General features: G+C 38.3%; 2 protein-coding genes across 3 annotated transcripts in view; both read right to left on the minus strand.

Annotated features, from left to right (window-relative positions):
* Nucleotides 1–576: 576 nt before the first annotated feature.
* Nucleotides 577–15,101, minus strand: LOC149316517 (retinol dehydrogenase 8-like). 2 transcript variants are annotated; one of them, XM_089515729.1, is made up of 7 exons: nt 15,034–15,101; nt 8,582–8,735; nt 7,701–7,862; nt 5,740–5,919; nt 3,478–3,571; nt 2,342–2,525; nt 577–1,562 (listed from the first exon to the last, which is right to left on the minus strand). In XM_089515729.1, exons 1-7 carry the CDS (start codon nt 15,046–15,048, stop codon nt 1,326–1,328), a joined length of 1,026 nt encoding a protein of 341 aa, XP_089371855.1. In that variant the 5' UTR covers nt 15,049–15,101; the 3' UTR covers nt 577–1,325. The 2 variants fall into 2 exon arrangements, with proteins under 2 accessions (XP_089371855.1, XP_089371856.1); XM_089515730.1 differs by lacking the exon at nt 15,034–15,101 and adding an exon at nt 13,587–13,695.
* Nucleotides 15,059–15,856, minus strand: part of CCDC18 (coiled-coil domain containing 18) — a 43,514-nt gene continuing 42,716 nt past the window's right edge. The window contains 1 exon segment of the mRNA XM_089515716.1: nt 15,059–15,493. Coding sequence (XP_089371842.1) covers nt 15,059–15,493 — 435 coding nt within the window.

Consider the following 15,856-nt stretch of genomic DNA (forward strand, 5'->3'; position numbering starts at 1 on the left):
CTTTTCAGCTTATAAATTAGTATATATGGTATGTCAACAAGCTGGAGGTTTTCCAGAGGAGAGCAATAAAGATGGCAGAGTCTCTCAGAACCAAGCCCTGTGAGGAACCATTTTGGGAAGTGGGTATGCTTGGCCTTGAGAAGAGAAGACTATGAGGTGGTATGATAGACATCTTCAGGTATCTGAAAGGCTTTGACTCTTTCAGATGGAAAAAGAAGCAAGCTTTTCCCTACTTCTCTAGGGGTTAGGAATCAAAACAGTGGGTTCAAATGACAAGAAATGAGATAGTGGCTAACCATCAACAATTTCCTGGTGTATAAGAGCTGTTTTACAGTGAAAGAGATTATCTCAGACAAATCACTTTCATTTGATGGGCACCTGATAGGTATTTTAACTGCAGATTCCTGTAGATGGCCTTTGAAATACTTTCCAACACTTTGGTTCTGTAACCATCTGTGAGTCAAATGTCATTTTGCAGTCCACTCTACCTTACTGTATTGTTGCTAGAATTAAATGGATAAACGGGATGATGGAAACATGACACAACCCTGAGGTATAACACAGTGTTATGTCTTATGCTGGCATTGTGTGATTTATTATATTCCTTACTAACATGCACAAAACTTTAAAACATTTTTAAGATAGGCTCACAGCAGATAAAGTATACAAATGTTTTACAGAAGCAATGTTCATAAATATAACTATTAAAAATAGTGATGTTACTGGACAAATCCCCCCCCCCCCATAACTTAACAATGCAAATAGTTACCTGTCTTAAATTATGGGAAGATAGTTTATTCAGGCTCCACAAATAACAAGGAGGAGCCAATTTCTAGCAGCAAAAGAGGAAATGATAATACAGTTGGCCCTTCTTATACACTGATTTTTTATACATGGATTCAAGCATCCATGGCTTGAAAATATTCAAAAAAAGTATCAATTTTAAATATCAAACCTTGATTTTCCATTTTTTATAAGGGACACCATTTTGCTAGCTAGCGTGTACAAGCCTTCCTAGTTAAAAAATAACCTCCTAGTTTTGTCTCTTGTGTTTGTTTTTAAAGGGTGGACAAGTCAGAAACTCATATTTTTTGGTGGTGATGTGGAATTACTTTAACAGGAGTAGGCTATGCTGCTAGGACTGATGGGTGTTGCAATTAGTTTCATCTGGAGGGCTATATCTTTCCTACCTCTGTCATTTAAATACTGCATTTTGAAGAAAAGATTCATTCTGGGTGACTTTAAATGCTTTGGGGAGGGGGGCAATTTACATAGAGAATTTCTGTATAGGAAACCTACAGCATGTGAAATAATGCAGCGTTTCTTCACTCTGAAGCTCTTTCTCCTAAGTCAAAGCTTTTCCTGCTTTTCCATCTCAGCAATTTAATGAAGTTAAGACTTGCACTGAAAATCTTATCATGCTGAAAAACCATTTTGTAGAAGGTATCAATCGGCAGGTCTCCATTGGGGTCAGCATATTTCAGTGTTGTAATTGGAGTGTATAAGGTGTTGGTCTGGTGACGAAAAGGTGGATTTTCTGCCAGAATTATCTTTATTGTATGCTGTTAGAATGAGAAACATGAGAAATAGGCATGATAAATTGTATTGCTAATACAGATGAGCATTCTCAAATTTTTCCAAATAGAAATAAAATTATATAAATGTGAAGGTGGGGATAGGAGAGCATGAAAAGGGCAAATGTAACCATCACTTTGCCCAGTTATTGCTTTTATCATTGCTTAAGTTACATCAGCAAGAATATCTTCCACTTTGAATTTATTACAGAAGCAGGAATAGGAAACTTGCAGCAACTCAATTTTTAACTGCTGAAAAAAGGATGTGAAAAGGATGCTATCAAACTATTCATTAACTTTTGAGATGTTAGAGAAGGTTACAGTTCTAAATGTACTACAGTGAACTATGAGGAGGCAGCTGTTAGACTTAAGTCCAAAGTTTTGCTTTTTCACTTATGTTATTGTGACAGGATTTTGTTCACCTCACTCCCCCCCCCCCCCCCGCAGCCTTCTACACCCCCTTGAAACCTGCTTCAGGGGGTTTGCTAGCCCTCCAGAGCAGGTTTTGACAATGCCAAAGGATCCCCTGGTGAAAGAGGAAACCACTGGATGCACTTCTACCAAGAGAAACAACCTTGGTGGGATTTCACCCATATTCATAGTCCACTGGGCAGACACTGTACTCACCCACATTGATGGAAACACCCAGCTGTACAACAGTCAGAGACTCCACAGCTCCAGTGGCTCTGTATTGTTCCTGTTTAGCAGTAAGAATGCTGTGGCACCTCTTTGCCCTTAAATTCCACAACATAGTTTTTACACATTACCTCTGCTATGTCCTCAGCTGTTTGTCCCAGAGTCTGAAAAATTTGCTTGTAATTTTTCAGGTAAATATTCACAAACATATCAGCTGTTTCCTTATCTGCGGCCGAAAGATCCATTTTCATTCCGTCTTCAAAAACCTTCCTTTCAAACTCTGTAACCACTGGGCCTGGTTCTACTAAAGTAAGACTTTGGGGGGGGGGGGAGGGAAAGAAACCCACCATTAATATTATTTAGGTTGTCTGTTATATGCGAAGGAAATCAATGCATGAGCAATCTTGTATGCCATCTCTCAATCCTGAGTAACTGGTATATAAAGAAAGCCCTACCACATAATGCTTGATTGGATCATTAAATCCATATGGAGAGGTAACAGTTTGGAACAAAAAGTGGGTAAGGATGGCTGGTTGTAGTTTGGAAGAGCACTTGCCAATTTACATTTAACGTGGCCATTAACAGATGTTTGTTGTTGTTTTTATTACAGATTTTCAAACAATGCAAAACAATAAAACATGGGTGTGATTTTTGTTATGAAAACAGTACACATGTTGATGAATAAACGAGATGACTAAAATTATTGTGCCATTGTCATTATTGGGAAATCTGTCAAGACATCTTTCCAGACTAACATGTTTGTTATGCTAAACTTTTGTCCTGGACATGATGACCATATTTACATTGAGCTGAAGTAAGCAGAATTTCCTTCCATCCACTGTTGATAAATCCTGTTTTCTCGTCACATCCATCACAGCTCATTCTATTCAGCTATACTCCCTCATCCTCTGTACCATCTTCATGATAATGGAAATGCTGCTGAGGGAAAGTGAGGGTAGAGAAGTCTCCTGTCAACCCACTTTCACAGGACTACATTTGGAGATGATCCCCTTTATCTTATCACCTTCTTCAAATCCAGTGTAACAACCTGCTTTAGGGTTAGAATGGAGTGCTCCTTTGGCCATGTGGGCTAGTTTTCAATCCAATGTCAAAAATGAGATTTGCCAACTGAATGAATTACTGATGTGTGTAGCTTGTATCAGATAACATTTAACAATGCATTCTGTATTAGAGATCCAATGGCTGGTATCAAATCTATACAATGTTTTAAAAATGAATATTCTGAACAAACCAAGCTGAAACTTACTGAAGTTTAAACTTGAGTGCTTGTATGGCTAAACTTTCACAGAACCCTTCCACTGCAAATTTAGATGCAGCGTAAACATCGTTGAACAAAATGCCTGTAAGATTGAAAAGAAAAAAGGAAACATTAACATTCTGCTGTTTTTTTATATAGATGTCCTGAAATTTTTTGACCAGGCAGTAAAAAACCAATTTCTAGAAACAATCAGAGTAAAGTATCTAGCTATCTATCTTTGATCATGTCAACATTATTTCAAGTTGCCCTTATTACAAATTATTATTTCATATATACTTAATTACTGGATAACTGGCATGGCCAAGACGAAGAAACCTTGACAAATACATTCATTGGACTTAGTAGTTTTGCATTAAGTGAACGAGCTCACAATTCTCCCAGGTTTGTGCAATTGCTCCCTTCTGCTTCCACATCTCCTTAAGGACACAAGACATCTTAACAGGGACTCAGAGGATGATGTAATGAGAGTAAAGGAGAGATTCAATAAAAACACTGTCTTGAAGAAGATGGAGAGAAGGGGACTAAATTCTAAGGAGTACTGAGGAAATTTGTTGGAGGAGAGCAAGTCTATGAGGAAAGATGGCTAAGACTTAGATCTTTAGTACTGCATTGAGGAAAAGGAAGACTGTAGTTGTAAATGTTAATGGGCTGGGTCAAAATTAGTAAGGCATGAATACATATGTAACACTGCAAGCTGATATTCAGTAAAATTAGATTTGTTATTTATTATGTCCAAAGTTGCTGCTTTCTCACTATTTCCAGTGTTAGTAATGAACTAGAACCTAAATCCCAGAAGAACAGTCTTAGACACAGACAATAGTCGGAGTGGATCTAGTAAAAATTCTCATGCCAACATTACATTGAAAAGCATGTGGGAAAGTCTTTGTGTTTATTGTGTTGGCCAAGGGAACTTTAAAGTTTAGGGAGGTGATTTAAGAAGAGATTGTCAGAACTTCCCATCTCCATTTTACATACAGATGACTGAAGCAGAAGGTGATGAGATGGCATCTTTCACAATATCCCGAGGCTATTACCTAGTTACTCTTGACCCTTATTTTAGTGATCCTTGCCTAAAACAATCATGAAATTTTGAAAGATGCCCGAGAAAGACGTACTAGTCCAAGTCAAATCTGAAAGCCAAAACAGCCATTCCAAAAGGGCACAACAAGAGCAGTCATAGAAAAGCCAAGGTCTAAACCATAATCAAGAGCAACAAATTAGTGGAAAGGGCGAGAGAAGAGCTAAAGAACAAGCCGAAAGTGATACGATACCAACAAAGGTTCCTTGATACTGCTAGAATGATGGATGAAAAGAACCTGCGGTAAATGAGCAGAAACCCTCGATATATATATATAGAGAGAGAGAGAGAGTGGAGCTACTACCAAAAATCTTGCCTAGCTATTCTAGAAGGTTCTGAACTTGCTCTGCACAGGTGCAGTAAAACCCAACTGTGTGGTTTACAGAGACCATGAAGAAGAAATACAGGAACAAACCACAATAACTTAATCAAGAGCACAGGGAATTAGTGCTATATATTCCAGTCAGAGCTTGGAAAGTTATTTTTTAAAAGCAACTTTTGCTCATTACTAACATAGTAATTTTGTAACTGTATTTAGTATTCTATTGATATGGTCAGCTGACTAATCAATAAGCTCGTTGTTGTACTAAAATATTTGAGAAATAATCTGTCACCATTACATGTTGTGATGTTGAAAAAATAGCTTGTTACGTCGTGTCTTGTACTTTTTTGTTTTTCTATTACTTTCTCTTCTTTTTTGAAGAGAAACAAGTTTGATAAGAGAATGGCATAAACTATCAAAATGCCCTTTCAAAGAAATGAGAAACTATTAACTAGTTACACCATTTAAAAAAACATCACTCTTACTGTATTAATTTTCAAATTTAAGCTTTCCACATCAATAATAAATTGCACTCAACTATGAGACTTCTTACATATAACTTACAGGCTCTGGTTTCAGTGTTAGCACAGCTTCTTTATTAAGCTTTTAAAATCATTTATTGTTTACATTGATTTAACTTGCTCAAGTTTGTGCTGTGCTGAAATCTTCAGATAGAAGACCCTGTTTATGAAGTTTTTTTAATTAATAAGTAAACAAATAACACTTCAGTGGAAGCAGAATAACCTCTGGGAAATTTGAAAAAGTGCAGCTCCATAAGTACACCATTGATAATAAGGCAATGTCTCAAAAAAGCCCTTTGAATAAGCAACTGTAAGTAACATAATTTTACCTTGTATTCCCATGACACTGCTAATAATAACGATATGACCACTCTTTCTTTTCTTCATGTCAGGTAAAACTTCCTTTAGCAGCCGGACCAAACCAAAGAAGTTTGTATCCATCACATTTTGCATCTCATTGATGGTTTGGCACTCAATTGGCCCAATGAGCCCCACACCAGCATTGTTAACTGTATAAATGGAAGAAACGTCAGGATTTCCATTCAAGATTTATATTATACTCAAACCAATAAATAAATAAATAAATAAATAAATAAAGTTCTTCTGTACATTTATTATTCAGTTACCATTTGAGGATGTGGTGAGGAGATTTTAATACTTAGCTCTGCTTGTGCCAAGCAAGTAAGAACATACCATGGGCAGAGATCCTAAGTGCGGAGAAGTAGCATAAAGCTTCACCCCACTGAAATTAGGACCATCCTGCGGTGCCCTTTCATGGCCATTGCATGGCCTGTACAGAACAGGAATATTATCATGTAGGAATTAAAAGGGCATTTTCCCGGGAAAGTTGTGCAATGGCGGCAAAGATTTTCAGACGACGTTGCAATCTAAAAGGACTTATTCCGGGAAGAACCAGGGATGTTCCAGCAACAAACCATTCACGGGATTTCCCTGTGAATGGTTTGCTGCTGGAGCATTCCTGGTTCTTCCTGGGATGAGTCCTCTCAGATCGCGAGGTGTGTGAAAATCTTCGCCACGATTGCGTGACTTTTCTAGGAAAATGCCTTTTTAATCCCCTGATTTTCCTTCCTGGGATAGTCAACCAGGTTAGGGGTGGGATGGAGAAGCATCCAGCTATATGCATATGGCTGGATGCATAACAACATCATCATACACCCTTCAGTAATCCTGATTTGGCAAGGACAGTCCTGATTAATCCTTGGTTGTTTCATTTTTTTGACCTACTTTTAAAATTTCCCTGTTACTCTCTCCATCTCTCACATTCCCCATTTGCTCTCAGTTTACGTCAATTGCTGCAACTGACTTAGAAGTGTAAAAGTAGTTTTCACTCAACTAACTGAGGGGAAGAAGAGGAGAGGACAATATCTCACTCTTTCCTATGGATTTGGGCAACAGCTTCCCTAATTTATGTGCTCTTCCTCACTGATAATATTTGCCATCTTGACCACACACAATCTAATGTTGCTTAGTCGCACGTCCTGATTTTCAACTGTGAAATATTGGAGGGTATGATATCATCTTTTCAGGCCTCTGGGGGACCCCCAGGAGGTTGCCTCGGTCATTGTGAGTCCAGCTATAGGCAGATGAAGAATCTCCGCTCTCACTGAAGCAAAAAAAAATTTTTTGGGGGGAGGAGATAAAGTCTTTTTTGCTCAGATATCATCCATTTTGAACAATAGCTATAGGAATTAACCTGTACAGGAATTAACCCACACAAGGGGAGGGGGCATGCTGACAGTCATAAGGACATACAGCATGAACGGGGTACATGCCTGGCAAAACTTTCTTGAGATAAAGGGTACCTTCAAATTAGGCTTTTATAATACCACCACCCAACCTCAGTTATGAAATAGTGGCAGGAGGGTGCTTTTAACGTCACTTTCCACTTGTTTTTCTACCAGTTCTTCCATCTTTTTTTCTTTCCACACAAAGTCTAGTAAAGAGAAAAAGGTAGCTTTGCAATGTGTTTTGACTGGTAGAACCAGGAACTTTCTATTTAGAAGAACTCAGTATAACTAGGCTATGGTGTGTATAAATCCTTAGTGCAAATGAAGACATTTGTTTCAACAGCCTGAAATGAATTATATAATTTGCAAGCACGCACACAAAGCCAATGCTGTTGAATAAAACAAATAGATTTGCAAATGCGGCTCTGAGTTTTAGAGAATGTAGTTTTCTGGGATATCTCCTGGATACCACTAATTAAATGTAATATTTTCCTTTAAAACAAATGCATAGAGTTTTTCTTCCTCGTGTATTAATTACTTGCCTAGGATATCAATCCTCCTATCCGGGATGCTACTGATACACATTTTAATGGATTCTTCATTGCAAACATCCAGTTGTTTAATTTCCAAGGTGTTCCCAATAGTTCTGCCTGCAGCTTCTACAAGGTTGTCCTTTTTGTCCAAATTCCGCATTGTAGCATAGACTGGAAAAAGAAAACAAGGGTTTCACTGAGAATTAGATTTTAAAAATTAGAATGTACCAGTTACTATCTAAGCAGAGCAGTGGAAAATAGAGTGTCTTGGAGATGTCTCATCCACAGGGCCGCCATGAATTTGGATCAACCCGAAGGCGGTTAACAACAACAACCAGTTACTACATCTTGTAAGTCCCACCCCATAAGATTCTAGAAATCCAAACATATTTCCAATTTGAAAGAGACGTTTTTAAAATGGGAAAGAAAACCAACATAGCCATAGTCCAATGAAACCCTCTGAAAGTGTCTGATTGCCTCAGAATGAAGTAGCATGAAACAAAACCGCTACTGTAGGTCAGAGGATGTGCAGCAGGTTGTTGCTGGACAACAATTACCATGAACCCTTGCTAAAAATGGTGACTAGCAAGGGACATTTCATCATCATCTGAAGGGAAATGCTAGTTGACTGTAGGTAAGTAGTTGACTGTAACTGTAGGTAAGATTCAGCAACAGAAGAAACAATTTTATTGACCTGAGAGCAAAATTAGCAGATGATGGTGATGATGATATTTATTTCTTACCTGCCTCTTCCCAAGGCTCAAGGCAGGATACGACATAAATTAAAACACATAAAATCATTTAAACACTGTAAATACACTGTTGAAATACATAAAATGTAAGACATATTAAAATCATCCAACATAATAATACTTTTTTGCAGGTGTTACCTTTGAATCTTTTTTGTTCATCTGTGGCCATTTTTACAGCCAAAGCCATCCCGATTCCTGAGGAACAACCTGTGATGAGCACCGTTTTTTGAGCCATTGTGGGAATTGGGAGCAGAGACACTTCTTTTGGATAGTCTGTGGACAGCCTTGTAGCCTACAGAATAAGAGCTTGATCATACCATCACTGAAATGCTTTTATCCATGGGTTTGTTCAGAGTCAGCACATCTAAAGATACATACCTGTGCATTATAGAGCTAAGAGGATAACCTCCATATGAACAATGACAACCAAAAGCAGGGGCTTATGAATGATTACATGTTAAGGTTATATAACCATATATATTGTAAGCAGTTTTGACTCTAAAATTTTTATCAAAGTTTTAAAACAACAAAATAAAGTGGAGGAAATGTTCTGTTACAAATAAAGGATGTTTGCTGGAAGGAAAAGGAACTACATATAATATTGCCCTTGTGTGTACGTTTTAGATAATGTAGTTTGGACATATTTACTCAGGGTTTATCTTTAGTAGTGGTGTCACTAGGGCTGGTATCACCCGTTGCAGTAACTAATGATGTTACTCCCCGTCCATTAACATCTTCCCATTCCACACCACAGAGAACTCTTAGTAATGTTTTTTTTAAACAAATGCTACTAATAAATCCTAATTCCTGTATATCACTGAATGTAATGGTAAGTGATGTGACATAAACAACTGCAAAAATTAAAATTATACCTTTAAATTACAATATCACACACACAGCCTAAACATGCATACTGTCATGTGGTTAAAGTTAAAATTTGGTACGATGTGATATTTTAAAAAGAAAATTTTAAAACAACAGTAATTGTTCTTTTTGTAAAAAGAAAAAACTTGGACCTCTCCTTTCTTTTCCCACTGAGCCTCACCCCACTCAACACAATCTCTTCAACGCTTTAAAGGGCTGCAGGCAAACATCGTAGCCCAGTTTGGTCAAAAGACAGCTGTTTGGGGAGCAGTGGTGTAATCCAGCTCTGGCTGTCACCTAATACATCCTGCACTCCCGTAGTGATGCCCCTGAACCTTAGAGATGACTTTTTCAAAGGTTGCTAAAAGGACAGACATTATAGATACGTATATAACTAATAATATAGAATCATTGGCTGAAGATACGTTTTCACCATTCTCATAATTTCCAGTCACTCAATAAAACAGGGTTGGCTCAAGGTATTTCACTGCATGAGGGGGGCAAGATAATGCCCCCTCTCCTGTTCTATGTTGCCTGGACCGTAGCTGAATACATGAAACTGAATATCATTTTCCACTGTTCCCAAGAAAAAATTAGTAGGTGCAGGACAGTTTCTGTAGTATCTATAGTTCAGAGGAGAATGGTCAGGAGGCTCAGAAGGAATAGGCCCCATATTGCATCCAGCATCTGCTTCTTTGGACTGTTGCCTCCCACTCCCACTGGTGGGCCAGCACTACAGTAAGAAAGTACTTCTTCATGGATCCCACTTCTAGAATGCGGTACTAGAAGATGTGAAAGTTCTTCTTGTTCTATATAATTCTTTTCATTTAAGTAGATACATTTTGAGGAAGGATATGTTAATAGCCTAAATCAAATTGCTAATTCCCCATCTAGAACAGATCCACTGAATGGATGGAATTACATAAGTGTTGATTTAGCAAGTTCCAGTAGATTCATTTGGTGTATTTTAGTAGATAGTAATTGGATTGTCCATATCAGGTACTAACAGGTGGTCATAATTATTTTATTTAATTAATTCATTTGTTTATATTAAATACTGTATATAAATTGCTGCTCAGTTTTTGGGCTATCTGGATCGTCACTATTAGAAACCAAAATAATGGACTGTTAATGACTCCCAGCCTAGAATCTCCAGTCTTCACATCCAGCTTCACTACAGCTTCTGTCATTCCCAGCCAGAATGTCCAATGGTCAGTGATAATGGGCTTTGTTGTTCAGCAATGTCTGGGGACCCACTTTTGGGAACCTCTGGATTAGATGAACCTCCAGTTTAACCCAGGAAGGCAATTATTACAGTTGTATTTTAGGTTAGAGTTTGTCTAGGAATGCATTTAATAGAAAAAGAATAGAATATAGTAAACCTTCTGCAGAATATGTTTCACTCATTTAAGCCATCATAAATGAGGGATTCTAATTTTCTACTATCAGTCTGACCACAGAAATGTCACTGACTGTGGTATAAGATACCATAAAGGATATATGTGCTAAGGAAACAATCATGATCAGAAATGACAAACCTTAAAACAGACCTTTCTAAAAGCAGAAGAAAGTGACATCAAAAGAATAGGGAGTATAGAAATGTAAGGAATATATTCCAAGGCAAAAGAAGTGTAGAGTCCTGGAAACAGGTGCTATTTACAAGTCTGTTTAAATCAATCATATTATGAGTTTGGCAACTGAAATTCAGCCTTATTAGCACTGTCCTCTCTCTTTCTTATAAGACAGGGAATAAGATGGGTGTGTACACACACAAACAACTCTGCAAAGACTGTGGATGACTCTGGCCACACAGCATGAGCACTGAGTCAACCTTGCATAAGTGACCCTGATCCTCATGCCTGGGTTATCTGATGCCCACGTGGTAAAATTGCTTACAAGCAAAGTCCCCAGTGTTGAAGGAAGAAGTAATTTACACCCTAATCTTCCCACCACAGCCTGAATCTCTCAATGTTTTTGTTGTCATCAACATTTTGCACATTACCTGAGCAACTGAGGAAACATCATAGGAGCAGGCCCACAGTCTCATCAAAGTGAGTTCACACAGGCAGATTTTTATACAGCTGTACTTTCCATTGTATTACTTGTTAATTAATTGCTTTAATTTCTTTGTTACAGCTCTTAGAATAACTCATACTTGGTCTGGAGAGTACTTTTGGAAATTGATAAATAAATTAATAATAGGGATGTGATGGCTCAGGTGGTTAAGACTATGACTGTTGATTGCAAGACCAACAGGTTAGCAGTGTGAGGCTCAGATGCCGCATAATGGGGTGAGCTCCTGTCACTAGTCCCAGCTTCTGCCAACCTAGCAGTTAGAAAGCATGTAAATGTAAGTAGATAAATAGGTACCACTTTGTTGGGAAGGTAAACAGGGTTCTGTGAAATCATACTGGCCACATGAACACAGAATAGTCTCTGACAACGCTGGCTCTTGGACACGACTTGACAACCTTGTAACTGGGAATACCTTTATCTTTACCTAAATTAATAATAAACCACATTAATTCAGCCTAGCTGTTCCTTTGATCCTGGAATTCTGTTTAGCAAGTGTCACCTTCAGATGTGCCAGATAGCTGGGAGGGAGGGCAAGAGCCACTACAACGTCCAACCCATGAGGAGCCAGGAGAGGCACACCCCCCACAAGCAACCAACCCACGATGGGCCAAAGGAACAGCATTGAGGGAGGGCACCACATCACCTCCCCCCACCTGAGATAGGGAGAAGATGACAAGACAACTGAGAACTAAGGGAGGGAGGACATAAGGGCAGATGGACAAAGAGGCAGGCATGATGGGAAAGGAAGGGAAGCAGACAATCAAACAGCAGTGGGAGGGATGACAAACAACACCTGGGCAGCAGCAATAGTGTTGGGTGACACGGATACTGAATAACAGCAGTGACACCATAGCTAATATACATTAGCACAGCACACAGGGAGGCAGAGGTGACCCTCTCACCAAGATAACCCTAAGATGGGACAATCCAAATGAATCACTGACATGACCCAAGATACAGATAAACCCCAAACATGGGAAGATAAGTAGCAGAAGCCTCTGTGGGGGTGGTTGGTGTGCAAGTGGCAAGCAAAGGCATGAGTACATCTCTCCCAGCCCACTTTTATAGCTGTCTTGGTGTTCTGTTTCAGTACCTACTTAAGACTAATGGCTATGGATGGTGAGGGAGCTGCCCTGGTTAAAGTGAAAATATGGTAAGATGTGATGTTTTAAAGAACATTTAAAAATAATATTTAAAAAAATAAAAAAAAATAAAAAAATTAAATTGACAACTATACTTTTGGGTCATAATCACAGGGATGAATGTTGTGTGGAAGTCAATTGTGTTTCTTATCTCCAATAAGTCATTAGGTCCCCTGCATCTACATTTTTGTATTTTCCAGGAAGATAACATTGCAAAAATATGTCTAAATGACATTCCCCCAAGACGCCAGGAAGCCACCACAAAGGGGCAATCTGCTTCACCCCATGTTTAATAATTTCTTAACTTTTTAAAATTAATGGTTTTACTTCTGTCTTTTTAAATTATGCTGTCTTTTAAATTATTGTAACAAGCCTTGAATCCATTGTGGAAGAAAGGCAGGAGGATATAAATCCTTGAAATAAAACAAACAAACAAACAAACAAACAGGCATGAGTGCCCTTTGCCTCTTCAGCCTCACTCCCCACTTTCTTGGAGACTTGGCAAAAGATCTTTAGTACAGGTGGGGAGCTCTTGCTGTAGTCCATCCCAGGAGAACAGTGCGGGGGGGGGGGGGGGGGGGAAGCACCAAGTGATTGTTTCCAGTGTCTTTTGCAATGTCTGAGGGGAACAATGACAGCAACAGTGGGTCTTCGGTATTCCCCTGCGGCAGCACAGACGCACCCTCTGTTTGTTGTGGTGGGCAAATGCCAAAGAGCTGCCGTCAAACTGAGGAGGCCCATGCTGAGCACCAAAGTTGTGAACTTCACTTATCCATGGATCATATCAAAATCTGTATTTCTGACCCCAAAACCTGCCTTCCACTTATACATGAGGTCAACTTTAACACAAGCATACACAGCAAGACTAAAACCATAAAAGCATTCCTTTCCCTTCCCCAATGTACAGATGAACAGCTGCTATTCAACTTCTCTTGTGGGAAAGGTCTAATTCCACTAGTTTGTGATGTGCATTTTTTTATAACCAAGTCATGAAAAACATCATTTGCTTAAAATGTTTAAAACTTAGATTACTTTTTCATAGGTAATATAACAACCCCTACCTCTGTATTTCTGTACAACTGCCCTGCACTGATCACATGAGACAATGTGCATGCGTCCTCCTGTACACACACAGTCTGTTTAATCCATCCTTTAGAATCCTTGCTATATGGAAGCCTCTTTCCTCATTTAACTAAATTTAAACACACACATACACAGAAACAAACTACTTTGTGGTGTGCACTTTGTTATAACAAAGCCATCAACAACATAATTTGCACTGTTTGTTTATTAAGTCATTATTAAAAAATTTAGGTGAAGTAACAAAATATTAGGAAAAATAAATTAAAAAAACTAAAGATTTCTTTTTAAGAGGTAATGAACAACTCCTCCCCCAATATTCCTGTACAATTTACCTGAAGGCAGTCATTAAAAAAAATACAATTGGAAAAAATGTGAATGGGATTAGGGGTCAATATACTATTTACATAGTTTCTACAAAATATATTCTTGAACACCATGCCAACGCATCTATTTGCATATGACTTTTTGCTAGCATGCTGGCTTTTCATAATCTTCATTCCTGAAAGACATATATTTGAAATTAATGAAAATTAATAACAAGAATTACTCAGATCCTATATTGTAGTTCAAATGCATGATTCCTGAACATGCTATAATCTAATCCCTGTAGAGTTACTCAATAGCTTAGCATAGTAATTCGTACAGTAAATTATTTGTACCCCCACATCAGTAGGAAACATTATCTGAATCAAGGCTGTTATACTGGTTAATGTTTTAGATTTCATAAATAGACCAGGAACAATCCCTTTTCAGTAACGACTCTGCTTTTAGAGAATGCTCTTCTCCAGGAATGCTGGTTTCTAAGGTTTTCATTTCAGTCTGCTTTACATTCTTTGCTATTTCTGATGGATGAAATGTTAGTACTTATTTTTTGATTACATAAAATGATTTCTGACTCCTGTGGGACCACTAAAGCCTCTAAATGTGGTGGAAATGCCTTCTACACACCCAGAGGGCATTATGGAGCATTTCAGCTCTCTCCAAATTGTACTGAGTCCTGGGTGGCCCTGGGCCACATATTCCCCACCCTGCTTTAAATCAAGGATGTTCCCCCATACATTGTTGGATTAAACATCCCATTATTTCTCATCATTAGCCAAGCTGGCTGGGGCAAGTAAAAGATGGAATCCCAGAACATCTAGAGAACTCGAAGCTATTCTTAACTAAAAGAAGATAAAATTAGAATTAGACAAATTATTTAAGCAGTTATGTAGTAGAATGAGAAGCAAAGTTTGAAACATTAAAATGTGAATCCTTTTAGAAAGTTGCAAGTCTATGCAAACTTTACTGGAAGTAATCGCCAATGAATGCAGTGGCATCTATGTTTGAACGACCATATAAAATGTCGTTACTTTTATTTCTTTTTTAAAAAATCACTCTAAATACTTTTGAAATCTGTTCCAGGAATACTGAAGTAGTACATACTTGGTTTTTCCACATCAGTTGAAAATTAGAGGGATGAACTTCCAGAAGTCTTCATCTCTTTGTTGATATACTTTAGCATCCCACTAAGAGTTTGGAAGTCATTACTGTCACAAGACACATCTTCATTTACTATATGAGTCAAAGGGTCAAAAGAAGATTCATTCAGACCATTTGGTGAAGCATGAGCTATGTCATCTGGCTTCCCAGAAGTCACTACAGAGTCTAAGGTCAGTATCTGTTTCAAATTTTCACAGTTTCTGAAGCTTAGATTACTGGTTCTGGTAGAGTGATGCAAATTTCTATGAGTAGAGAAGGGAACCTGAGAATGCTTGGCAAAGTCCAGTTCTGGATCATCAAACCATTGATGAGTAGATACATTTTGTGGGACTGACACTTGCTTTATGGCTTCTCTTCTGCCAAGACCTGCAATTCTAGTCTTTAGCCTTGTTACTTCAGATTCCTATAGAGCAATCAGGAAAAAATGCTTTAAAAGAAATTATAGGGTTATACTCTGTTGGCAACATCCACTAAGTGAAGGAAGAAAGAAGAGAAAATCCTTAATTTATTCACACACACACACACACACACACACACACACACACACACACACACACGGGTTCAGTTTTACCCAGATGGGAAAAATGCAGATGGTCATGCCACATATTATTCAATGTGCTGTGATGTGTGCACTCCCACATCAGCACGTCTGCACCCTGCCAGTGAATTATATGGGTGTGGGGAGTCAAAAATGTTTCAATCGGCAGATTGCTAGCCCACTGATGCAGCAGGCACAGTGTGTGTATGTGATGAACAAAATGAAAAC

The sequence above is a fragment of the Sceloporus occidentalis genome, unplaced genomic scaffold (genome assembly GCF_023333645.1).
Source record: "Sceloporus occidentalis isolate IW3139 unplaced genomic scaffold, rSceOcc1.0.p SCAF_3, whole genome shotgun sequence".
Lineage (NCBI taxonomy): Eukaryota > Metazoa > Chordata > Lepidosauria > Squamata > Phrynosomatidae > Sceloporus > Sceloporus occidentalis.